The following is a 20464-nucleotide window of genomic DNA, read 5'->3' on the forward strand; positions in this document are numbered from 1 at the left end:
GAAGTTGATTTCACCACCCCGTTCCCACACGCACTTTGAGACCCAGGGCTCACCCATCACCCAGCTGCAGCCCCCTCCCAGGCCACCTCCCGAGAGGGGACCTCAGGATGTGTGGGGTGAAGCCGCAGAAATGAGTGAGGCTCTGCACACTTCTGCCACTTGGGTACGAGAAGGCAGTTCACCTGTCACCAGGACAAGGTATCTTACTGGTTGAAAGGAGATGCACACACAAGCAGCATGTGTGGGGCTAATGACTTATCATCAACATCCTCTAAACCTGGCCCTGTATTTATTGTCTTGTTAAGGCACCATGACTGTATGGTGCCCTGGACTTCTGGATGCTTCCACCACTACTGGGACAGACTGGTGTGGAGCCGTCTCTGTTAGGCTGCAGCTGGGGGGCTGCAGAGCTGAGTCCGGCGCTCCCATCCCAAGATGCTCTTGATCAGAGTAGAGTAGGTGAGTAAGAGTTGAGAGGGTGATTGTGACGTCCACGTGCTTGGGAGCTGGGGGTGGGGGTGTCAGTCCCAGCAGGAAGTGCGTGTGCGCAGGTGCAATCCAGGGAGAGGAGAGGGAAGGGAGGGAGGGAGTCAGCTGGGCGAGGAAAGGCTGCAGGTGGCACAGGCAGAGGGAGGGGTGTGAGTGTGGACCATCTTCTGTCATCCCCTTTGCTCTGTAACACACACACTTTCGTCCCCAGAGTGGCCGTCCGTCCAGCCGGTGTTGGGGAGAGACAGGGAGCCACAGTCTCACAGGGCGAGCGGCGCATTCAGCCACAGTCATCTCCCCTCTCCAGGAGAAGGGGGGCCAGGCCTGGGGACTAGACAGCCGCCTGGCACCTGGGTATCACCTTGGGCTCCTCAGCCAGGGCCACCTGGAGGGGCGCTTAGCCCCTCCTTACCCCTCCAAGGGCGGCCCCAGTGCAGCACCTAATCTCCCAGGGCCAGTCAGAGGCCACCCGATGTCTGGGCTCCACGGCCCTCAATCCCAAGCCGAGGGGCTTGACCCAAACCTTCCTCCGCAGAAGTGCTGTCAGACCCAGGATGACGGCACCTCTGCCAGGAGACACCTGGGAAGCCCTGTTATGGGGAGCGGCTGCCTGTTTGGATACTGACAGATGCTTCTTATATCTTTATTTTTCTCTTTTACTATGAATGTAATTACACATGCTCGACAGTGCTGAGGGTGCAGGCGTGTGTGTTACAAGGAAGGGGCTGTCCCCTCTTGGGCACCCCCCCAGGGTAATCACACTTGTCCCCTGGTCTGTGTAGACACACATAGTCACGGACGGACGTTTGTATCGCAAGAGTCACTTTTGTTTTAAAATATGCACGTTCGTGCTTTTCTAAACAAAGATGGGCTCATCCTATCTGGTGGCTTCCCCTCTTTCTCACGGGGCATCTTTTCGTGTCCGTGCACACAGATCTGCTGGCCGTGCCTTCCTGGATGTGTCGGCTCCTTGGGGGGACATTGAAGTGGTTCCCAGTGATTTTGCGTTTTCGTACAAACCTGCAGTGGGCTTTCCTGACCCTTCTCTGTGTACTTGAGAACAGTGTAACCATTTATTCCCCATATTTATTGTGTGCCTGCTCTGGGGAAGGTGCTGGGGACAGAGAATAAACACAGAGTCACTGAACACTGGCGTTCGAGGCGGGAGAGGCCGGGAATAAGCGGTTAGACAGGCCACACGTGGCCTCTCATTAGTGCTGCAGAGAACAGTGAAGCCGGCACGGGGCCCTGGGGACTGGGGCAGGCATTGGTTCAGAAAGGATGCTGGGGGATGCTTCCTGAGGAAGTGACATTGGAACAGAGACCAGAAGGTAAGCAGGGAGCAAGCACGCGGGGGAACATCATCCCAGGCAGAGGGAGGGGCACATGCAGAGGCCCTGAGGTGTGCTGTGTCTGGACCTTTTACAGAACACAGAGCAGAACTCTTAGAGCAGAGAGAGCTCAAGGGAGAGAGTCCCAGCAGAAATGCACGCAGAGATAAGTACCCAGGAGGGGATGTGCCTGGTCAAGGGTTCTCGCTTGAAAATTTTGAGAGATTGTTGTTTTGCGGAGATGCTCCCAGCTCGCACCACCCGTTCGCTGCGGCGCTGGCAGAGGGACCGCCTCGGTGGGCCTTCCCCAGCCACTGTGGATTCCACGCCCCCAGCTCAGGTCTGCGTGGGGGCAGGGGACCGGTGTGGCCTGGGGTCTGGAGTCCTCGGTTCCCCGAAATGAGACTTCCCAGGTGGTCTCCCTGCAGAAGTGTTGTCGTCCTGTCTGTGGCTCCGAAGTAACTCATGTAGTTCTCACCGCAGCCACGTAAAGTGGGGACTGGGTCAGCCCTCTGGGGTTTTTTTTGTTTTTTGTTTTTTTTCCCCAGATGAGGACACTAGTGATGTACCTAAGGTCGTAGTTCAGGCGGCGACGTTGGGATTCGAACCCAGGAATCTTGAGGGCCAGCCTCGTGTTCTGAACCTGTACCCTGAATTCTGCCGGGGGCAGTGGTGCGGGGAGCCTCGGGCCCCGGTGCACGGCCGGGTCCCCCGCCCCAGCCAGCCGAGGACTTGTTTGCCCCCCACCCCCACCCCTGCACCAGTGGACGGTATCTCACGGTCATGTGTTCCCGTATCCGGTGCCTGGTGCCCGGCTGCTCTCTTGGCACAGAGTAGGCACTGGGTAAGCGGTACGGTCTGTCTTTAAAAAAGGGACAACTGGCCTAGATTTGCTGCCCACCTCCCAAACCTTAAGAGAAAGATCCATCTTTTACTTACAGATGGTCTTACCCCAAGAAATAAAACGTGCCGTCGGGCATGTTTGAAATGGCACCAGGAGCGATCAGAAAGTTACTCCTTTGACGTCTGGTTCGATTTTATTTGAAATTCCAGGGGGGAAAGGAGCTGGGTTCTTATTCAAGTGCAGTGGGGGGAGGGGCGGTAAATGAAGTGGCAGGAACCCCAGGCAGGCTGGGGCCCCTCAGAATGACAATGAGGCCTGCCCGGCCGGTCTCCTCCAGGCGGCCGGTCTCCTGCAGGCGGGCCTAACCAGATTAGATTTTCATAAATTTCAGACAGCGCCAATTCCTAATTCCTCGGTGTGCGGCCGGGAGGCCAGACAGGGCCGCCTGCACGGCTGCTTGTGAACCGGGAGGCGCGCCGGCTGCCCCTCCGCCCGGAGCAGACGCGCTGGGGGCAGGCGGTGGGAGGGGGGTGTCGTCTGGTCTGGAAACCTCCTGTGGGCTGGCAGGAGCTGGGTGGACTCTGGCCCAGCTCTCCAGCCGAGGAGAGAGAAGAGCTCCAGCACCAGGCTGCCGCTCCGATTCTTAACTGAAAACCCAGGGACAGTCGTGCCCACACGTCACATGGTGAATTCCACACCAGCCCCGTTGACAGCTGGGAAGTGGCCGGACACGGGTTTGAACCGAGGCTCCTGCGTCTGGTTCGGGTTGTCGCTCCGTCACCAAGAACAGGGGGCCGTAAACTTGGATGCAAAAGAATTGCATCTTTACCTTAACCAGCCCAAACAGGAACGTGGACCCCAAACCTGAGGCCATCAGCAGCACCTGCGATGTGGTCGCCAGTGGAAACCACAGGCTGCCTATTGTGTCAAATCCTGCTGGGTTATATTTAATGCGATAGTATCCCCGGGTCACACCTGTGATCCTGTATGTTCTTCCTATGTTGCAAGTCTGGTTGAGAACTGTTTTGATACTGTTTTAAAGCCTCCCTTGAATTTTTATTCAGCTTAATTTTATTTTAAAGACTTCATTCTGAGAGCATATCCTGGCTCTTCCAGCTGCTGGGGGAGGAAGCCTTGGAGTCAGGAGTCTCTGACTCCTAGTCTCATGGGACCAGCGATGCTTCTCGGGGGTTTGTGGGAATTATGAGGGAAAGTCCAGTCCTGGGCAGGCACTTGGCCCTCAGGCAGCAGCAGAGGAGAGGGCAGCTGTGAGAATCTTTGTGCAGTTTCATGGGAGGTGCCCAGAGCTGCCCTGAGTGCCTGGCCTGAGGTCTTTCTAACCATCCTGTGACCTTCCTCTGTGCTGGTGGGGAGGTGGGTACCCCTGGCCGCCGTCCTGGCTTCCTGGGCCACGTGGCACGTGAGGCTCCAGGCAGTCCTGATCCAGCCTGGCAGCCAGTCTCAGTCCACACAGGTGCCTGGCTTGTACCCTCACTGTTCCTGAATGTTCTGGGGCCACGGCCCTCAGGACCTTCGGACGTGGGACCATCGGCCTCACCTGGCCCTGAAAGCACGGGCTTGGGGGTCTGGGCCCTTGGGCTGTGTGGCCTTTGGCCAATCATCTCCCTTCTCCCAGCCTCAGTTTCCGGATCTGTAAAGTTGGCGGCAGGCATCATGTTAGTATCTACTTCAGGGATGCTGGTGAGGGTTCTGTAAGACGATGCCGTGGGGGCTGGGGCTGTGCCCGGCGTTGAGGGGGCTCTCGGGACACTGCCTCTCACTAGTGTCAGACGGGCTGGGAGAGGATCAGAGACGCCCGTGCACACATCTCAAAGTGACTGCGTCTGTCTCTGGAGGAGAAGACCAAAGGAGGGTCAGGCCACTCCAGTGAGGCAGACGAATCTGTTAATTTGAAATTACTCACGAGGAAAGAAGACGCTCAGTCAAATTAGAGTGACCTTACTTTGCATGTGGAGATGGGCTTGGCCACCCCCGAGAGCCTGCTGCATCCATCACCCACCCCAAGGGGGAGATGATGAAGAAAAGTGGCAGGACCTCTTCCTGCCCCCACCCCCAGTGACTGGACTTGACACCCAGGACGGAATAAGGGAAATGTGATGTTTCCCCCACAAAGGCTCCTGTCCTCGGCGCAGGGACCGGGGCCCGTAGGTCCAGCTGCCACCCTGGGTGACCTGTTTGGACTGACCCTGGGACAGAGGCCCGTGAGGCACGCTCAGCGTTTCCAGGGCGTCGGCCTGGGGGAGGGGTGCCTGTTGTCCCCGGAGGCGTGTTGGGAATTGTGACAGCGGTGACAGCTGCTTCCTGCCCTGTTCTGAGCCCTTGACATCTACCATTTCATGCCCTCCTGCCGCCGGGAGCTCACAGGGCTGTGTACACCCAGGGTGACACAGCTGGCAGGTGCAGGAAGGCAGGACGGAGGGCAGGACCGGGCATCCTCAGAGATGCTCCCAGCGTGGGAGGGGAAACTAACAGATACTCTGGGACAGCTGGGAGAACGCAGCAGAATTTGCCCTTCTCGCTTCCTCAGGGAGGCTCTAGGTTCGGGACCGGCCCTGCCCTTTGATCTAGAGCGACTTCTCCCTATGCTCACCTGCAAAATGGCAGTGGTGATGGCTGGCACCTCCCAGACTTGGGGGAGGCGGGCTCAAAGCAGGGCTGTGCGTGTGCTGCACGTGTTAGCATCCTGACTGGAGTCCCCCGGGTGGTCGCCACGACAGCAGGGAGCTCGGGCTGTGGACCAGCCTGCCGTCCCCTCTTGCTCTGGTCTCCCTTTGCTTCACTGAGTCCCACGGTCACAGGAGACCTGAGCCGAGTGGGGGGCAGCGGTTGGACCCACCCTTCCCGCCACTGTGCTGGGCACTTGGCCCATGTCCAGCAGGAGCGGTGTGGCTCCCCATCTCGGGGGCTCCTGTCTTGGCTGGAACTCCTGAAGCCACCCATCCTGCGGGCTTTGGCCTGATCGGCGCCCTTAAAACTCTTGAATGTTGCCGGTGTTAAAGGCCAGGCAGCTTCACCAGCAGTTTCTAGGTCCTGGAGCGACGGGGAGGTGTGACCGCACCGGCCCAGCCTGCCTGGGGGCTGTCCTGTTTGGCCCGCTGGGCTTTCAATGAGCAGTGCCTGTCTAGAGTGCCCTGTGGACCTGGTGGGGAGGAACTTCTGCTCAGTTAGTGTTGCCTGCCGTGGGAGCAGGAGTGAGGAGTTGGGCACGAATGCTGAAGCCCAGGCTGCCCACAGGGGCCAGGCAGGTGACGTCAAGCAGAACGGGAGCCCAGGTGGAGCATGCGGCCACGTGGACGGCACAGCCTGTGTGAAGAGGGTGGCCGCCTGCAGCTCCGGTGGTTCCTTTGAGTGGCGGCCCGGGGCTGTGGACACGAGTGCCCTCGGGCCTGGTATGCCACCTGCCCCAGCAGGTGCTTTCTGATGCGTTTCCCTGGGAAGTGGGCTCATGTGCCCCGCAGGCAGCGTCTCCGGGAAGGAGCACCCTGAGTGTGAGAGTTCGTGGATGTGCTGTCAGCATGACCAGCGCCCTTCACCCCACGGCGAAGGGCGCAGCGCCCAGCGAGAGTGTTCTGTGCCTCGTGGGCTAGCGAGAGTGTTCTGTGCCTCGTGGGCTGGCGTGAGCACCTGCTGGCTGGGGGAGCCGCTCCCGACCCCGTCGGTACCCCCGTCCCGCGATGTCGTGTCCGCACGGCCTGGAAAACCCAACCCAGTGCTGCTCGACCCTCTCTCTTCAGCCTCCTGGGTTTGGGCTGGCCGCGTTTTGCGGTGGCTGGGGTGCTGGGAGCCCCCACGACTCGGGTCACCTCGAGGGAGAGCTCCCCAAGTGCTGGGCACGTGGCGCCCGCACTGCGGCCTCCTCCTACACGGGGAAACGGGGATGGACTCAGTGAGTCAGGGTCATGGCGCCGGCCTGGGGGTCCACTGTGCTGGCCCCTGAGCTGCCGCAGGGCCTCGGGAACCCTTCTCTGTCCAAGACCCCAGGCCTCTGGTTTCCAGAATACAGCCTGGAAGTGATTTGTGGTTCCTCTTCCTCTGAGTGTTTAGCTCTCTTCCCGCACATGCATGTTGTGGCCCAGGGGCCATGTGATCACATGGGTGCCATCAGCACCCTGCTCTCCTTTCTGGGGGTGACCCTCTCACCCTGGACACTGGCCCCCAGACACTAGGTCCTCCTGCCCTTTGGGGGTCAGGAGAGCTGTGGGGTTTGTGCCACCGGCTCGGACTGCCGGGGCCTGGTCATGGCCCTCGTGGGCCCACCAGCCCTGTCGCCTCGGCCACCGGGCAACAACGGGAGGCGGGCAGCGGCCTGGCCAGGGCCCTGCAGGCCGCGGGGGCCTGGGGCAGACACAGGCAGCGCACCCCTCCCTGCCTGCAGGCAGGGTGGGCAGGGCCTCTGGAGACGGCGCAGGGAGGGGAGAGGGGTGAAGGTCCCGGCTGGGGTGAAGAGTGCACGGCGTCGGGGAGGGCGTGCAGGCCCCTCTGAGGAGGGGGCGTGGGTGCTGCACAAAGCCAGCCTGTGTGTCCCCTGAATGGGCAGCTTTATCCCGGGCCCCGGCGGACAGGCCCCGGACCAGCCTGTCTGGGGAGGCAGGAGGGGTGGCCACAGGGACTGGGTCTGAGGCCAGAGACCTGGGCTTTGCCCACCCCAGGCCCTGCCGCCCTCCTGGCAGGGAACGTGAAAGAGTCCCTTGCGGGGTGAGAGGCCTGTCCAGTTTCCCTCCAGGCGGGGCCTGGGCTTCTCGGGCTCGGGAAGGTCTCACCAAAGTCCCTGGCTCCTTCATCCTCCCTCTTGCCCCCGCCACCCCCAGGGGACGGTAGGGATGCAGCTCCCCCCCCCCCACAGGCCAGGGCCAAGGCCCAGGTCCCGATGGAACTCCCGGGTGCGGAGGTGGGTGTCCAGTGGGCAGCTGCGTGCGCCTCACTTGACCCGAACCTGGGTCTCGGCACCTGGGGCACAGGATGATAGAGAGCCCCCGTGTACACGCGCAGCCCTGGACCGAGCCGCTCAGCCCCGGCACGTGCTTTGCGGTGGGACGTGCTGTGCCCTGTGGGATACGGAGCATCAGCCTGCCCGCCCCAGATTCCGGGGCGCCCGCAGTTGCGACTGCCACTGGTGTCCCCGGGCACGGCTCCATGTCCCCCGGGGGGCAGACTCACCGGACTCACTAATGGCGTCAGGCAGACCCTGGCACGGTTGGGCAGAGGCTTAGTGTGGCAGGAGAAGGTGGGCGTCCCGCAGAGCCTGGCGGGGAAGAAGGGGTGGCCAGGGCTTCGGAGAGGATGTTGGGGGCGGGCGGCGCATGGAGGGGCTTCTGCTGCTGCGTGAACAGGGACGTCCACCGGGACATGTCGATCTCCCGCTGGAGGCCGGGGCTGGTGGCAGGCGGGGTTGCCCTCGCAGGCTGTGGCTGGGCCCCGCTTGGGTGACACCCGCGTGACACAGCACACCTCCCTCTGCCGGCTTTCCAGTCCCCACCCCCAGCCCGCCCCCACGCCCCTGGCTTCCGTGTGTCTGTCTGGGAGGAGGAAGAGCTGAGTCAGTGGTCCTGAGCTTGAACCTGTGCCCCTGGAGGGCCCTCAGCTAACTGCTTGTTGGTGAGGGGGGGTCTTCCTGCCCGACGTCCAGGATCTGGGGAGGCGCCTTCCCTGGCTCGCCCGTGGGTGGCCTCGGGCTGGGGGAGGCCAGCTGCGCCCCCTCTGCCGCTGTGTCCCTGCCCAGGTCCCCAGCGTCTCGCCCGCCACTGCTGGGGGCTCTGCTGGCACCGGGCACGGCCAGCTGCCGAGCCGCCCCGACACGGACCCGCTCGAGTCAGCAGAAACCGCCCCGACTCCGGCAGGATCAAAATAACCTCCTTCCTTTCCCAGTACTTGAGGGTTTTTCCGCCTTCTGAGGGAGAAACAAAACAAACCCCAAAAAAAGAAATGAGAGTTGCAGCGCCCGGAATGTGGTTTTTCTGAGGCCTCTTCCTGGAGGTGGGGTGGTCCTCACACACCCTGTCCTGTGGAGGGTGGCGTGTCTTTGTGTGTCTTGTGTGTGTGAGAAGTGTGTGTGTGGGGGGGTGTGTTATCTGTGTTCGTTTGTGTTCGTGCGTGTGTGGGTCTGTAGGAGTGTTAGGGTTGTGTGTTGGGGGGGCTGTTGGCTGTGCATGTGTGTCAGCGTGTGTGGACACTCAGAAAGGCTGGCCCTGAGCCCCTGCCTGCACCGGGGTCCCCAGGTCTCACGGGTCCCCTTGGTCTTGCAGCGGAGCTGGAGTTCGTTGAGATCACCGTCATCGTGGTGGTGGTCATGGTGATGGTGGTGGTGATCACGTGTCTGCTGAGCCACTACAAGCTGTCCGCTCGCTCCTTCATCGGCCGGCACAGCCAGGGCAGGAGGAGGGAAGACGCCCTGTCCTCGGTGAGTGCCTACCCTCCCGTCGCACCCTGAGCCCCCAGGGGCCCGTGGACGCCCCTGATCAAGTGCCCATGGTACCGGGGTCGGGTGCTCACGGGAACTGACAGCAGGGAGTCAGTCTGGGGGAGGGGAGGGGTGCGATGGGGAGGACTTAGAGGTATAGGCAGTGACCCAGACAGAAAGGAGCCAGATCCATCCGTCGGTCTGGGCATCCATCTATTCATTGGACAGACATTTGCTGAGCACCCTCTGAGGGTCTAGAACCCTCCCAGGCATTGAGGGGAGATAGCTTCAAGCAAGTTGCAGGGGCTTGCTGCCTGGTGGGCTGGATGCAGACAGATAGGAGCGCCAGATACTCTGAAGGAAGCTGCGGGGCATCGCCGGGAATCCCAGGGTGGCTGGTTTACGAGGGACAGTCAAGGGGAGCCCCTGAGGCCGAACTCTGAAGGAAGAAACGAAGGTGGGGGGTGGGGAACGAGTGCAGGAAGGGTGAGAAGGACACGTGCAGCACTGTCCTTGCTGTCACCTACACAACTGCGGTTTGATATGTCACTAGAACTCTGGAAACCCAGGAATATCCCCTCAAGACTCCACAAGCTGGGGCAGATGGAGCAGCTGCCAGCAGGGCAGGAGCTCCCCCTCCTCTAGATCTGAGCACCATGTGCCCCTCATTCACCTGTGCCTTTGCGGCCACCCCGGCCCACCGCTGGGTGTTCCTCAGCAGCAGCGCAGAGTCCATCGCTAAAGGGTTTCCACCTCCATGCCTGCGAGGTGTCCTATAATAGCCTGGACAGGACAGGATTGTCTGATGGGCGGGCTGTGGGTCACAGGGAGAAGGGGGCCCGTGGGTGGCCCTGGGGCTGTGCAGGGAGCACATCTCAGTCCATGTTCCCCGGGCGCGGGGTGGGGGTGGTGATAGGACAAGGAGGCGGCAGTGGACGTGGCCTCCCGACTCTCTGGGGGACACCTGGAGATGGCGGCAGTGCCTGAGTCGGTGGGGCTGGGCCAAGTCGGGCTGGTAGGCCTGTTCCTGGCAGGTTTGGGCATCTCCGCTTGCATCAGGCCCCCATGCATCACCAGGTTATCAGTGCAAGGGAGCATCCGCTCTGGTCCCTCTGCCGGGAACACTGGGTGCCCCAGCCCCGAGGCCTGGTGTGTCTGGAGGGCACTCAGCAGCTTTCTGCAGGGCTCACCTCGGTGTTTATTTGCTGTTGGTGTTGCCCGAGTGACGGTGCCACCAGCTGCACTGCTGCGTGTGCACTCACCGACTCCCACCCATTTTACAGAGGAGAAACTGGGGCTCAGAGAGGTGGACACGTTTGCCTGGGGCCACACAGCTTCTAAGTGACAGCTTCGAGAGCCTACGGCCTGCTTTTGTGCCCCCTCAGGTGCTGGGGCAAGTGAGGGCACTTTAGACAAAGGGGAAGACACCAGCCTGGTAGCAGTGCTCCAGCGTGGGGCATCTTGCCCCTCTGAGCCTCAGCATATGCATCTGTAAAATGGGTGGAACACGCCTTTCTCCTGCCCACCCTGCATGGTCACAGGGAGGGTGAAGTCAGCCAAGGCAGCTGGGGAGACGGCAGAGGTTCCAGCGTGAGGGACCCTTGCCACCAGAGGGGGGGACGGCCCTGTGAGCAGCACTGGGATTTCATGCCCGGACAGAGGTCAGCACTTGGGCTCTGGTTCCTGACCATATGGGGCTAAAAGAAAGTGCCCCCCGACGTCTACCAGCCACCTGCACGGGCGCCCGGGGATGCCTGGCTGGGTAAACACGGAGGCTTGTTAGACCTGAAGTACGTGTGGCGGCTCCCCTGGGGCCCCGGCCAGACAGGGCGTGTCTGAGGAGTCTCGGGGCCCCGTGACTTCCCAGAGAGGCCCGAACGCAGCCGCTGTCTGCTTGGGGCTGGGCCCACCCCTGGCGTGGCTGTCCTCTCTGGCCCCTCTTCAGGGTGAGCCCCTGGGAGTTCAGTTTCCGCATCTGTCAGAGGGTGGGGTTCACGTGCAGGTAAGCCCTGCGGCCCTGGGACCTCACTTCCCCGCCTGGAGCTGCTCCCAGAGAAGCTGGAACGTACTGCGTAACGGTGATACCAGTGACACTAGCCACTGCAGCGGCACAGCCCGTGGCTCGGAGCCTGCAGCTGAAGGCAGGTGGGGAGTCACCCGGGTGTAGACAGACCAGGGCTGGCCAGCCGCCCACTCTGTGAATCAGGTCATCTTGGCTTATCCCCATAGTCTTTTCTGTGGCCACGGTCCCCCTTGTTAGTGGCCACAGAACAAGGCCTTGTTAGTGGTGTGACAGACCGCCTGGCCTGCTATGGAGTTGGTTTGCAGACCCCTGGTCTAGATGGGGAAGCCATGGGCAGCCAGATGTGCTCTCCAAGGATGCTTTTCGAAAGAGAAGGAGGTTTCAGGGGTGGAGAGGGTGAGAGGAGAAGCTGCCAGGAACAGCCCCGTGGGTCTGGCATTTGCACCTGGAAAGCTGTCAGGCCCAGTCACTGAACCAGGGAACGAGATGTGTTGAGACACGGCCTGTGGGCAGGTACAGTGCAGCCAGCTGGACGCCGGGTTACTCACAGCAGGGCCAGGCTGACCCAGGAGCTGAGATGCTGTGGGGGCCTGGGGAGGGGCATCTGGCAGGTGGGCGGTTCCTGGAGGCCTCCCTGGAGGAGGTGACCTCCAGGTGCACCAGTTGGGAGTAGTCAGGTGACAAGGTTGGCATTGATTCTGGGGTCTGTGGTGGAGCCTCCCAGGCACTGATTGATGTTTTCCTAACCATCGTGGGTGAAGACTCCCTGGGCTACGGCTCAGTGGAGGTCTGGGGGGCAGACAGCGGTGGGAAGAGGTTGCTGGGACCTGGGGCGGAGGGCCTCATGGGGTTTTAGGCAGGGGCCTGTCTGGGTCGCATTTGTCCAAGCTGACCTTGGCTACTTTCACCCCTCCCCAGAGCTCCCGACTTGGATGGAGAGCGGGTGGGTGTCCCCCCGCCTGCTTCTGGTACCCACATGGGCTGTGCCAGGGGCCTGACTAGGGGCCACAGAGCCTGCGGGGCCGGCTTGAGCCTGAATGATTCTGCAGGCGGCAGGCGAGGTTTGGACCCAGCACTACCTCTTACCAGCTCAGCTCAGCTCAGCCACCCACCCTCAGCCTGCTTGCAGGTTTTGTCAGGAGAGTTGAGTTAGTGCTTTAAAGAGTTTAGCACAGTTCCTGGCACCAAGGCTTTCCTAATATCAGTAACAAAATGTCCACTGATGACTGTATGAACAGTAATGTGTACGTCTGCCCTCTGTATCCCCACACCTGGAATAAACTAGACCCCGGTGAGTCTTTGTGGGATAAGTGCTTTCCTGATGGGACAGTTTTGAGAGACACAGAGCCCCCTAGTGGCCATGTAGGAAATTGCAGCCCTCCAGGCAATTCCTCCCCAGGCTGCAGGTGAGAATCGTCTTACCTGGGAACCCTCCAGAAAACATGTCCCCAAGGAAACTTTTGGGTGATAGATATGTTCATTATCATGATTGTGGTGATGGGCTCTTGGTATATACATAAGCCAAAACTTAACCAAATTGTATGCTTTGAATATGTGCAGTTGATTGTATGGCAGTTACATCTCAATAAAACTGTAAAATTAAAGGGGACTTCCTAGGTGGTGCAGTGGTTAAGAATCCACCTGCCAATGCAGGGGACATGGGTTCAATCCCTGCTCCAGGAAGAGCCCACATGCCGCGGAGCAACTTTGCCCGTGCACCATGACTATTGAGCCTGTGCTCTAGAGCCTGTGAGCCACAACTACTGAGCCCATGTTCCACAGCTCCTGAAGCCCATGCCCCTAGAGCCCATGCTCTGCAACAAGAGAGAAGCCACCGCAATGAGGAGCCCGCACTCTGCAACAAAGAGTAGCCCCCACTCACCGCAACTACAAAAGCCCAGCAGCAAAGACCCAACGCAGCCAATAAATTAATTAATTAATTAAAAAAATTAAATTAAAGGAAGGAAGGAATTCCTCCCCGCAGGCCCGGGGCTATCCATGCGTATCACCAGCACAGAAATGGTGCTGCATGATTGCATGATTGACTGTCCTGTATTTCTTCATCTATAAATTGGGCTCACAATAAACAGGGGCTGAGACAGAGTATAAAATGCTAAATATTAAATGTGTGGACGAGGTGATTACAGATATGACAGATGTGTTGAAGGAAATAAGCAGATGACAGGATGTTTAATGGAAGAAGGCCCTTTAGATATGATGTTAGGGAAAGGCTGTAGGGGCACTGGAATTGAAAAGGGAGAAGGAGCCAGCTGTGCATTGGGGCAGCCAGTGCAAAGACCCTGTGGTGCACATGTAGCACTTCCACGTACTAGATAGTGGGTCACCGTGACAGGAGGGAGAGTGGTGGTGGCACCCAGCTCTGTCACAGCTCACTGAGGGCTGCGTGCACCCCAGGGAGTTTGCATGTTTGCCTCCTTCAGTTCTTCAACAAGTACGGCAATTATCCACGTTTTCAGATGCAGTACCTTGCCCGAGGTCGCACAGCAAGCACCTAGGCTTTCTTATGAGCCAGTTCACCAGTTCATTTGGATGTATTCTAAGGCCCTGGAAGCTGCTGGAGGGTTTTGAGAAGGAGGGACCCACGAATCAGATGTATGTTTTGGAAAGTGTGAGTTCGGAGGATGCATTTTCGGGGGGCAGCTTTGGGAGCTGGGAGATCAGTGACCAGGCGATCGTGTCCTGTCCGAGAGAAATGTCCAGGCCCAGACTGGGGTCGTCCCTGTGGGTCTGGAGGGGGGATGGGTGCAGCACCTCATGCCGAGTGAGGCGCTCAGAGTCCAGGACAGGCTGTCCCTTTGTTCTCCCACCTCTGCCTGTCCCACTGACCCTGTCCTCTTCCTCCCCATACAGGAAGGATGCCTCTGGCCCTCAGAGAGCACGGTGTCAGGCAGTGGAATCCCAGAGGTGAGACCCAACGCAGCCTCCCTTCCACCGCTCCCTGCCCCCTGTCCCCTCCCTCCCCACCCCCGCCTGCCCCCCAAGGCTGCTGTGGTGGGCCCCAAAATCCCCCTGCCAGTAGCTCCCCTAATCTGGGCCAGAGACACCTCCCCTGCCAGTGGAGTGGCTGCTGGAGGCGCGCACCTGCCCTTCTCTGAAGACTCCTCCTTGACCGTGGGGTGGTCCCTCCCGGGACATTATACACTCCCCCCGCCTCCAACAGGGGGGAGCCCTCAGAATCTGCGACCCAGAAGGACAAAGGCAGCTGCCCGCTTTCGCCTGTGTGGCGATGCTCACTCCAGGGCTCGCGGGGCACCCGGGGCCTGGCCTCTGGGCTCTGCTCCTCTCCATCCCTCCACCCCCACCCTGCGGCCGTCCCCCCCTTTTCCCAGAGAGCAGAGTCCCCGGGGCCCTGCTGCTGGGGGACCCTCACTCCGCTCTTCCCCTCCAGCCGCAGGTCTACGCCCCGCCCCGGCCCACCGAGCGCCTGACCGTGCCCGCCTTCGCCCAACGGGACCGCTTCCACCGCTTCCAGCCCACCTACCCGTACCTGCAGCACGAGATCGACCTGCCGCCCACCATCTCGCTGTCGGACGGGGAGGAGCCGCCGCCCTACCAGGGCCCCTGCACGCTCCAGCTGCGGGACCCCGAGCAGCAGCTGGAGCTGAACCGGGAGTCCGTGCGCGCCCCCCCAAACAGAACCATCTTCGACAGCGACCTGATGGACAGTGCCGTGCTGGGTGGCCCCTGCCCCCCCAGCAGTAACTCGGGCATCAGCGCCACGTGCTACGGGGGCGGCGGGCGCATGGAGGGGCCGCCCCCCACCTACAGCGAGGTCATCGGCCACTACCCCGGGGCCTCCGCCTTCCAGCACCAGCAGAGCAGCGGGCCAGCCTCCTTGCTGGAGGGGACCCGGCTGCACCCCGCCCACATCGCACACCTGGAGAGCACAGCAGCCTGGAGCAAAGAGAAGGATAAACAGAAGGGACACCCCCTCTAGGAGTCGGGGGGCCGGGCTGGAGCCGGGGCGCCGTAGGTAAAACAGCAAAACACTCCGCACTTCTTGAAAGAAAAGAGAGGAGGACGGGGCGACACACAGAAAATGCGACGCGTAACCATCCTCTCCCCACCTCTCTGTGTATAAATATTTACATGTTCTGTCTGGTCTGAATGCACAAGCTAAGAAAGCTTGCAAAAAAAAACAAAACAAAACAAAAAAAAAAACCACGTTTCTTTGTTGAGCTGTGTCTTGAAGGCAAAAGAGAAAAAAAAATTCTACACTAGTCTTTTCTGTTTCTAGTTGAGCTGCGTGCGTGAATGCTTACTTTCTTTTGTTTGTGTATGATGATTTCACTTAACTTTAAAGACATATTTGCACAAAACCTTTGTTTAAAGATCTGCAATATTATATATATAAATATATATAAAATAAGAGAAACTGTATGTGCGAGGGCAGGAGTATTTTTGTATTAGAAGAGGCCTATTACAAAAAAAGTTGTTTTCTGAACTAGAAGAGAAAAAAAAATGGCAATTTTTGAGTGCCAACTCAGAAAGTGTGTATTACCTTGTAAAGAAAAAAAAACTACAAAGCAGGGGTTTAGAGTTATTTATATAAATGTTGAGCTTTTGCACTATTTTTTAATATAAATATGTCAGTGCTTGTTTGATGGAGACTTCTATCAACGTCTGTTGAGACTTTTAAGGGAGAAATGTCGAAATTTCATGGTGGACGTCAGGCAGAGGGTGGGCTCCACGCTGAGTCTGGAGAGAGGCTCCCAGAGGGGCTGATTTCCTGCAGAGTGGAAGCTTCTGTCTAGTGCTAGGTTATTACCTCGTTATACATTCCCTCCCGAAGGAGACGTGTTTTTACCCCCTCTGGGCCAGGACAGCCTTTGGATGGCAAAAGAAGTAGGAAAGTTACTCGAGGCCCCGAGTTCCAGGAGGTGGGCTTTGCTCTTCCTGAAATGAAGATAAACTGTTACTGAAGGAATCTTATTTTTTTCTCCTCTTTTGTGAACCATGAAGGTCCCCGTAGGAAGGGGCCCTGCTAAGGTGCTCCCCGCCCCCTGCTTGCATTGCCAGGGCCATGCCAGAGGCGGTCAGGTGGTTTGTGCGAGCCGGAGGCTTTGGCGGTTCGGCTGGCTCTAGACTCTACTGGCTGCAGCGGGTGCAGCCCCCTGGCGTATAGGAAAGGCCCAGAGGACTAGCCGTGTGACCTCATCCCTGTCTTTCTGTATCGATTCTCATGTAACAGGCCCATAGCCAGAAGACCAGAGATGAGAAAGTGGCATGCCCAAGTTTCTCCCAGGACACTGCGAAAGGGTTAAAGCCAGAAAACCAGTCAAAGCAACGCAAACTCGAGCGTGAGGAAGTAGGAGCAGAACTCTTTCCCTTCTCTCTTTCGCATTTCATCCCCTTCCCTGTGGAAAGCATTGTTTCTGGTGTGTTTATGTATCTCTTTTCATAAGCGTCTTTCTCAGACACAACTCTCGTTCACCAGGATTTTACTGAGTAGATTTTGGCAGGACCCCTCGCCAGTGGCATGTGTGTGCCCGCGCACGCAAATAGAGACGGCGGGGGAGAGTGGAGCGGGGGTCCTTCCTCCCACTGAGGACAGGCTACTAGTCCCTGGGGTGGTGCCCCCAGCAGAAGAGCAGGCCCCCTCCACCCCCTGCCACCCTCCATCCCAGAGAGGTGTCTCTTCATTTTTGGCAGAATGCCGTGTAGCCAGTTAACACAAGAGAAAGGTATGAGAGGCAATAACTGATGATTTCAAACAACTTTTTTATTACTTGAAAAAACAAAAACTCGAGAACAGTTTTGAAGTTCTGACCATTGGAACTCTATTTCTATATATACCTTTTAAGACCATGGTGACCAAAAGGTGACCGAGGTGTCTGAGTGCCCGCTCACCAGCCTGGCAGAAAGTGCTGGTACCTTGACAATAAAACCTGCCTCTTCGTGGGGTCTTCAGCCTAACCTTTGCTTCTCTCTCGAAGATTCTTTGAAAAGGTCATTCATGCAGAGACATCCACAGAGTCTGTCCTGAAAGGTACAGGGACACATTTATAGATGAAGTTTTTAAAAAACATATCTTTCCTTTGTGTGAAGCGTCTCCCTAGTGCCTTACTGAGAAAGCGGTTGACCCCTCTTCTCCCCTGGCAGCGGCGCTCCTGGACCATGCCCTGCTCACCCGGGCCTGGCCTTCCTGCTCGGGGGGGTCAGAGGGCTACCGCTTCTTTAAAAACATCCCCATCGCCCTGGTGCCGTGTCCCTCCCTCCGCCCCGGACGTGCCTCCCTCGGTCAGCTCTCCCCTCCTGCCCCTCCAGGCTCTCGTCAACACACGTTTAACATCCATCGGGGTCAAACACCTGGACGTGGACCTTGTTTGTGCGAGTAGCAGCGGACAAAAGCCAGGCCGACGTGTCCCTGAGGGCCTCAAGCAAACCTTGACTCTTGTTGCTTGGTGGTGTGCTCTGCATTTGCCGCGTGGGCAGCAAGTTAAAAGAGGGACGTGGGGTGGGGGGTGGTTACTGACCTCAGCTGGCTTGAGGGCAGAGCACCCCCCATCCTCTCGTTACACCCCAGGATTGCAGTCCAGGCCTCTATACTGCTGCGTTGTCCCTGGCCTCCGTGCCCAGCAGGTGACAGTTGCAGAAGTTCATGGCAGAGCAGCTTGTCAAGGCCAGGGCACCTCCCAAGAAAACCATGGGGTGTGTTTCTGCAGAGCTCTTGGTTCCTCTGCTGGACCCAGAGCCCTGGGGGTACACTCCTTCCTCTAGATGTTGGCTGTCGTGCCCTCACCTTTGAAAAGCCTTTGAGCATCCCTCGGGAGGCCCCCTCTTTCCAGTAGAAAGTTGGGGTGGGGGTCCTCGGCAGTGGCTGGTTGGAGGGGGACCAGGCTGGGCTCAGAGAAGGTGGCAGAGCTCGGCTTCCTCTGATCCTCTCATGGCTTCCCCACATTTCCTCCGGAGGAAAACTCTCTCCCCCGCAAAGCCCAGGTCTACGCAGACGGACTTAGCAAAGTGCATTAAGAGCCGTCCACATCTCCGTGTTGTTGCCAGGAGCTGAGAGCTACTCCTGCCCACGTGTAGTGAACACCCGGGCCGGGCGAGGACCGAACCCACTCCCTGTCCTTGTCTGTCTGCTCTGTGAATTGTACGTTTCAGAGAATTCTTTTTCAACATGCAACACCAAGCTTCCAGATCCGTAAACATCCCGATGATAAAGGAGAGAAAATGTTTCGTTCTGTTTGGTTTTCCGGAAACTGCGCTTCAGATTTCGCTGTCCTATAGAGCTCAGAAGGACCGCTGTGTTCCTGTGTGCCTGCCTGATCCCATGGTGGTTGTGCTGATGGCGACGCTTTTAGGTTGCTCCCTTGGCGTTGGAACCGCTCTCTTTTGCAGCCCTGTTTCCCAAGTTCTGTTCAAGTTACACGTATGTAAACTCTTCGTGGCACGCTGGGTGCCGTGCCCATGTTGCTGCTGCGTAAGACTCTGTATTTGGATGCCAATCCACAGGCCTGATGAAATCGCTTGTTGTGTATCAATAATCATTAGTGGCAATGATGACATTCTGAAAAGCTGCAATACTTATACAATAAATTTTACAATTCTTTGGAACAAGGCTCTTTCACTTTCTTGGTCTGAATTGCTTTCCTACATCCCCTCCCACCCCACCCCCCAGCACCAACCCCTGGAGGCCTTTAGTGGGAAGGAAGCAGTCCCTCGGTGCTGCTGTGTGGCCTTGAGCAATTCCATCAACCTCTCTGTGTTAATTCAGGCAGCATTCAGGGACCCCAGTGAAAACACTTGCACAGGCAGGGGGTGCATTTTGGTGGTATTAGGCTTACTTCTCCTCCCTCTTGGGATATCCTCCCCTGGCATGATGGAAGCTCTGATAAGGACCACAAGAAACAAACTGTCTTAGGTGAGGCTTTTCCAGAGGCGTGGACTTGTGTGAAGGGATATATCAAGGCTGTGCTCCCAAGGGAGACAGTGAAGGGAGTCAGGAAGAGGGAAGAGAAGCTGTGCAAGGGGGAATGTTTTTGACAAAGTCCCAGCCTCAGGCTGATCCTCAGGGGATCTGTGGGAAGCTCTAGGATGCAGGTCACACCCGGGAGAGGCAGCCTCGCAGACACTCTTGGCTCTTCCTGCCTAAGAGTGGGGCAGAGAGGGGTCCTCCAGGCCCCAGGGTGGCCCTCTGGAAACGTTCCCAGGTAGAGCCCCTAGCAGCGACCCACATGGAAGCAGGGGACAGGATCCCAGGGGGTCTGGGTGGGACACTCACAGTACCCACTGCAGAAATTCTTATTTCTCTAAATTGAAACATTTTTCATGTCTGGTCAGGGATTTTTTTTTTTTTTAGATCATCCAAAACAGAGTCGATCCCCAGGGTAGAACACTGTTTGGCCTCATTCCTGGGTGTAGTAAGTTTCTGGGTCATAGAACCCTATGATTGGGGCAGAACCCGACACACATCTGCCTGACCTGTTCCCCTCTCTGGTGAAGAAAAACCTCAGAGTTTACAGAGAATTGGGGAGACACCAAAAGAGCTCATTACTCTTGGTTGGTGACAGCTGGGACTGTGGTGCTGTTCCTGGCCTGGTTTTGGAGCCTGAGTTCCTCTTACGGGCAGTCACTCCCCTTGCTGACCCTGGGTCACCTGGTCTATACAGTGGGTTGACAGCAGTGCCTCTGAGGCGGTGTCTGATTAGATAATGCCAAAGGGTGCCTGGCAGACACACATCTTAGCTACTCTCATTAGTAACAGGCTCCCTGGGACAGCTTTCATATAACTGAATGTCCCTGGAAGCTTCTGGATGAGTTTGCAGGTCCTGGGCTGAGCACACAGACAGCACCACATGGTAGTGGTGGGGTCAGAGCAGAGCTTTTCCCCACTGGAGAGGGGAGTCGCAGATTCTAACCAAAAAGAGGACATCTTTCCCCCACTAAGAGTTCGGCTCAAGCAGATAGCACCGTATCAGTCCAGAATAATGGCTGAAATCACTGCAGCTAATACTGAGCATCTACTAGGTGTCAAGCAGAATGCTGTTTTTTTTTTTTTTTTAATCAATAAAGCCACAATGAGGTATCACCTCACACCAGTCAGAATGGCCATCCTCAAAAAATCTAGAAACAATAAATGTTGGAGTGGGTGTGGAGAAAAGGGAACTCTCCTGCACTGTCGGTGGGAATGTAAGTTGGTACAGCCACTATGGAAAACAGTTTGGAGGTTCCTTAAAAAACTAAAAATGGAACTACCATATGATCCAGTAATCCCACTACTGGGCATATACCCTGAGAAAACTATAATCCAAAAAGAAACATGTACCATAATGTTCATTGCAGCACTATTTACAATAGCCAGGACATGGAAGCAACCTAAATGCCCATCAACG

General features: G+C 57.8%; 1 protein-coding gene across 3 annotated transcripts in view; it reads left to right on the forward strand.

Moving 5' to 3' along the window:
- The window catches only part of PMEPA1 (prostate transmembrane protein, androgen induced 1), a 58416-nt gene extending 39740 nt beyond the window's left edge, over positions 1-18676 (forward strand). For 2 of the 3 annotated variants that reach the window (XM_057703512.1, XM_057703510.1), the window contains exons 2-4: positions 8928-9082; positions 13977-14030; positions 14515-18676. In XM_057703512.1, coding sequence (XP_057559495.1) covers positions 8972-9082; positions 13977-14030; positions 14515-15063 — 714 coding nt within the window. In that variant the 5' untranslated portion in view covers positions 8928-8971 and the 3' untranslated portion in view covers positions 15064-18676. Of the gene's footprint in view, positions 1-7990; positions 8281-8927; positions 9083-13976; positions 14031-14514 lie in introns of those variants that run through there. The other variant, XM_057703511.1, reaches the window with a different exon arrangement.
- The last annotated feature ends 1788 nt before the right edge of the window (positions 18677-20464 follow it).

This window comes from Hippopotamus amphibius, chromosome 12 (assembly GCF_030028045.1).
Source record: "Hippopotamus amphibius kiboko isolate mHipAmp2 chromosome 12, mHipAmp2.hap2, whole genome shotgun sequence".
Taxonomy (NCBI): domain Eukaryota; kingdom Metazoa; phylum Chordata; class Mammalia; order Artiodactyla; family Hippopotamidae; genus Hippopotamus; species Hippopotamus amphibius.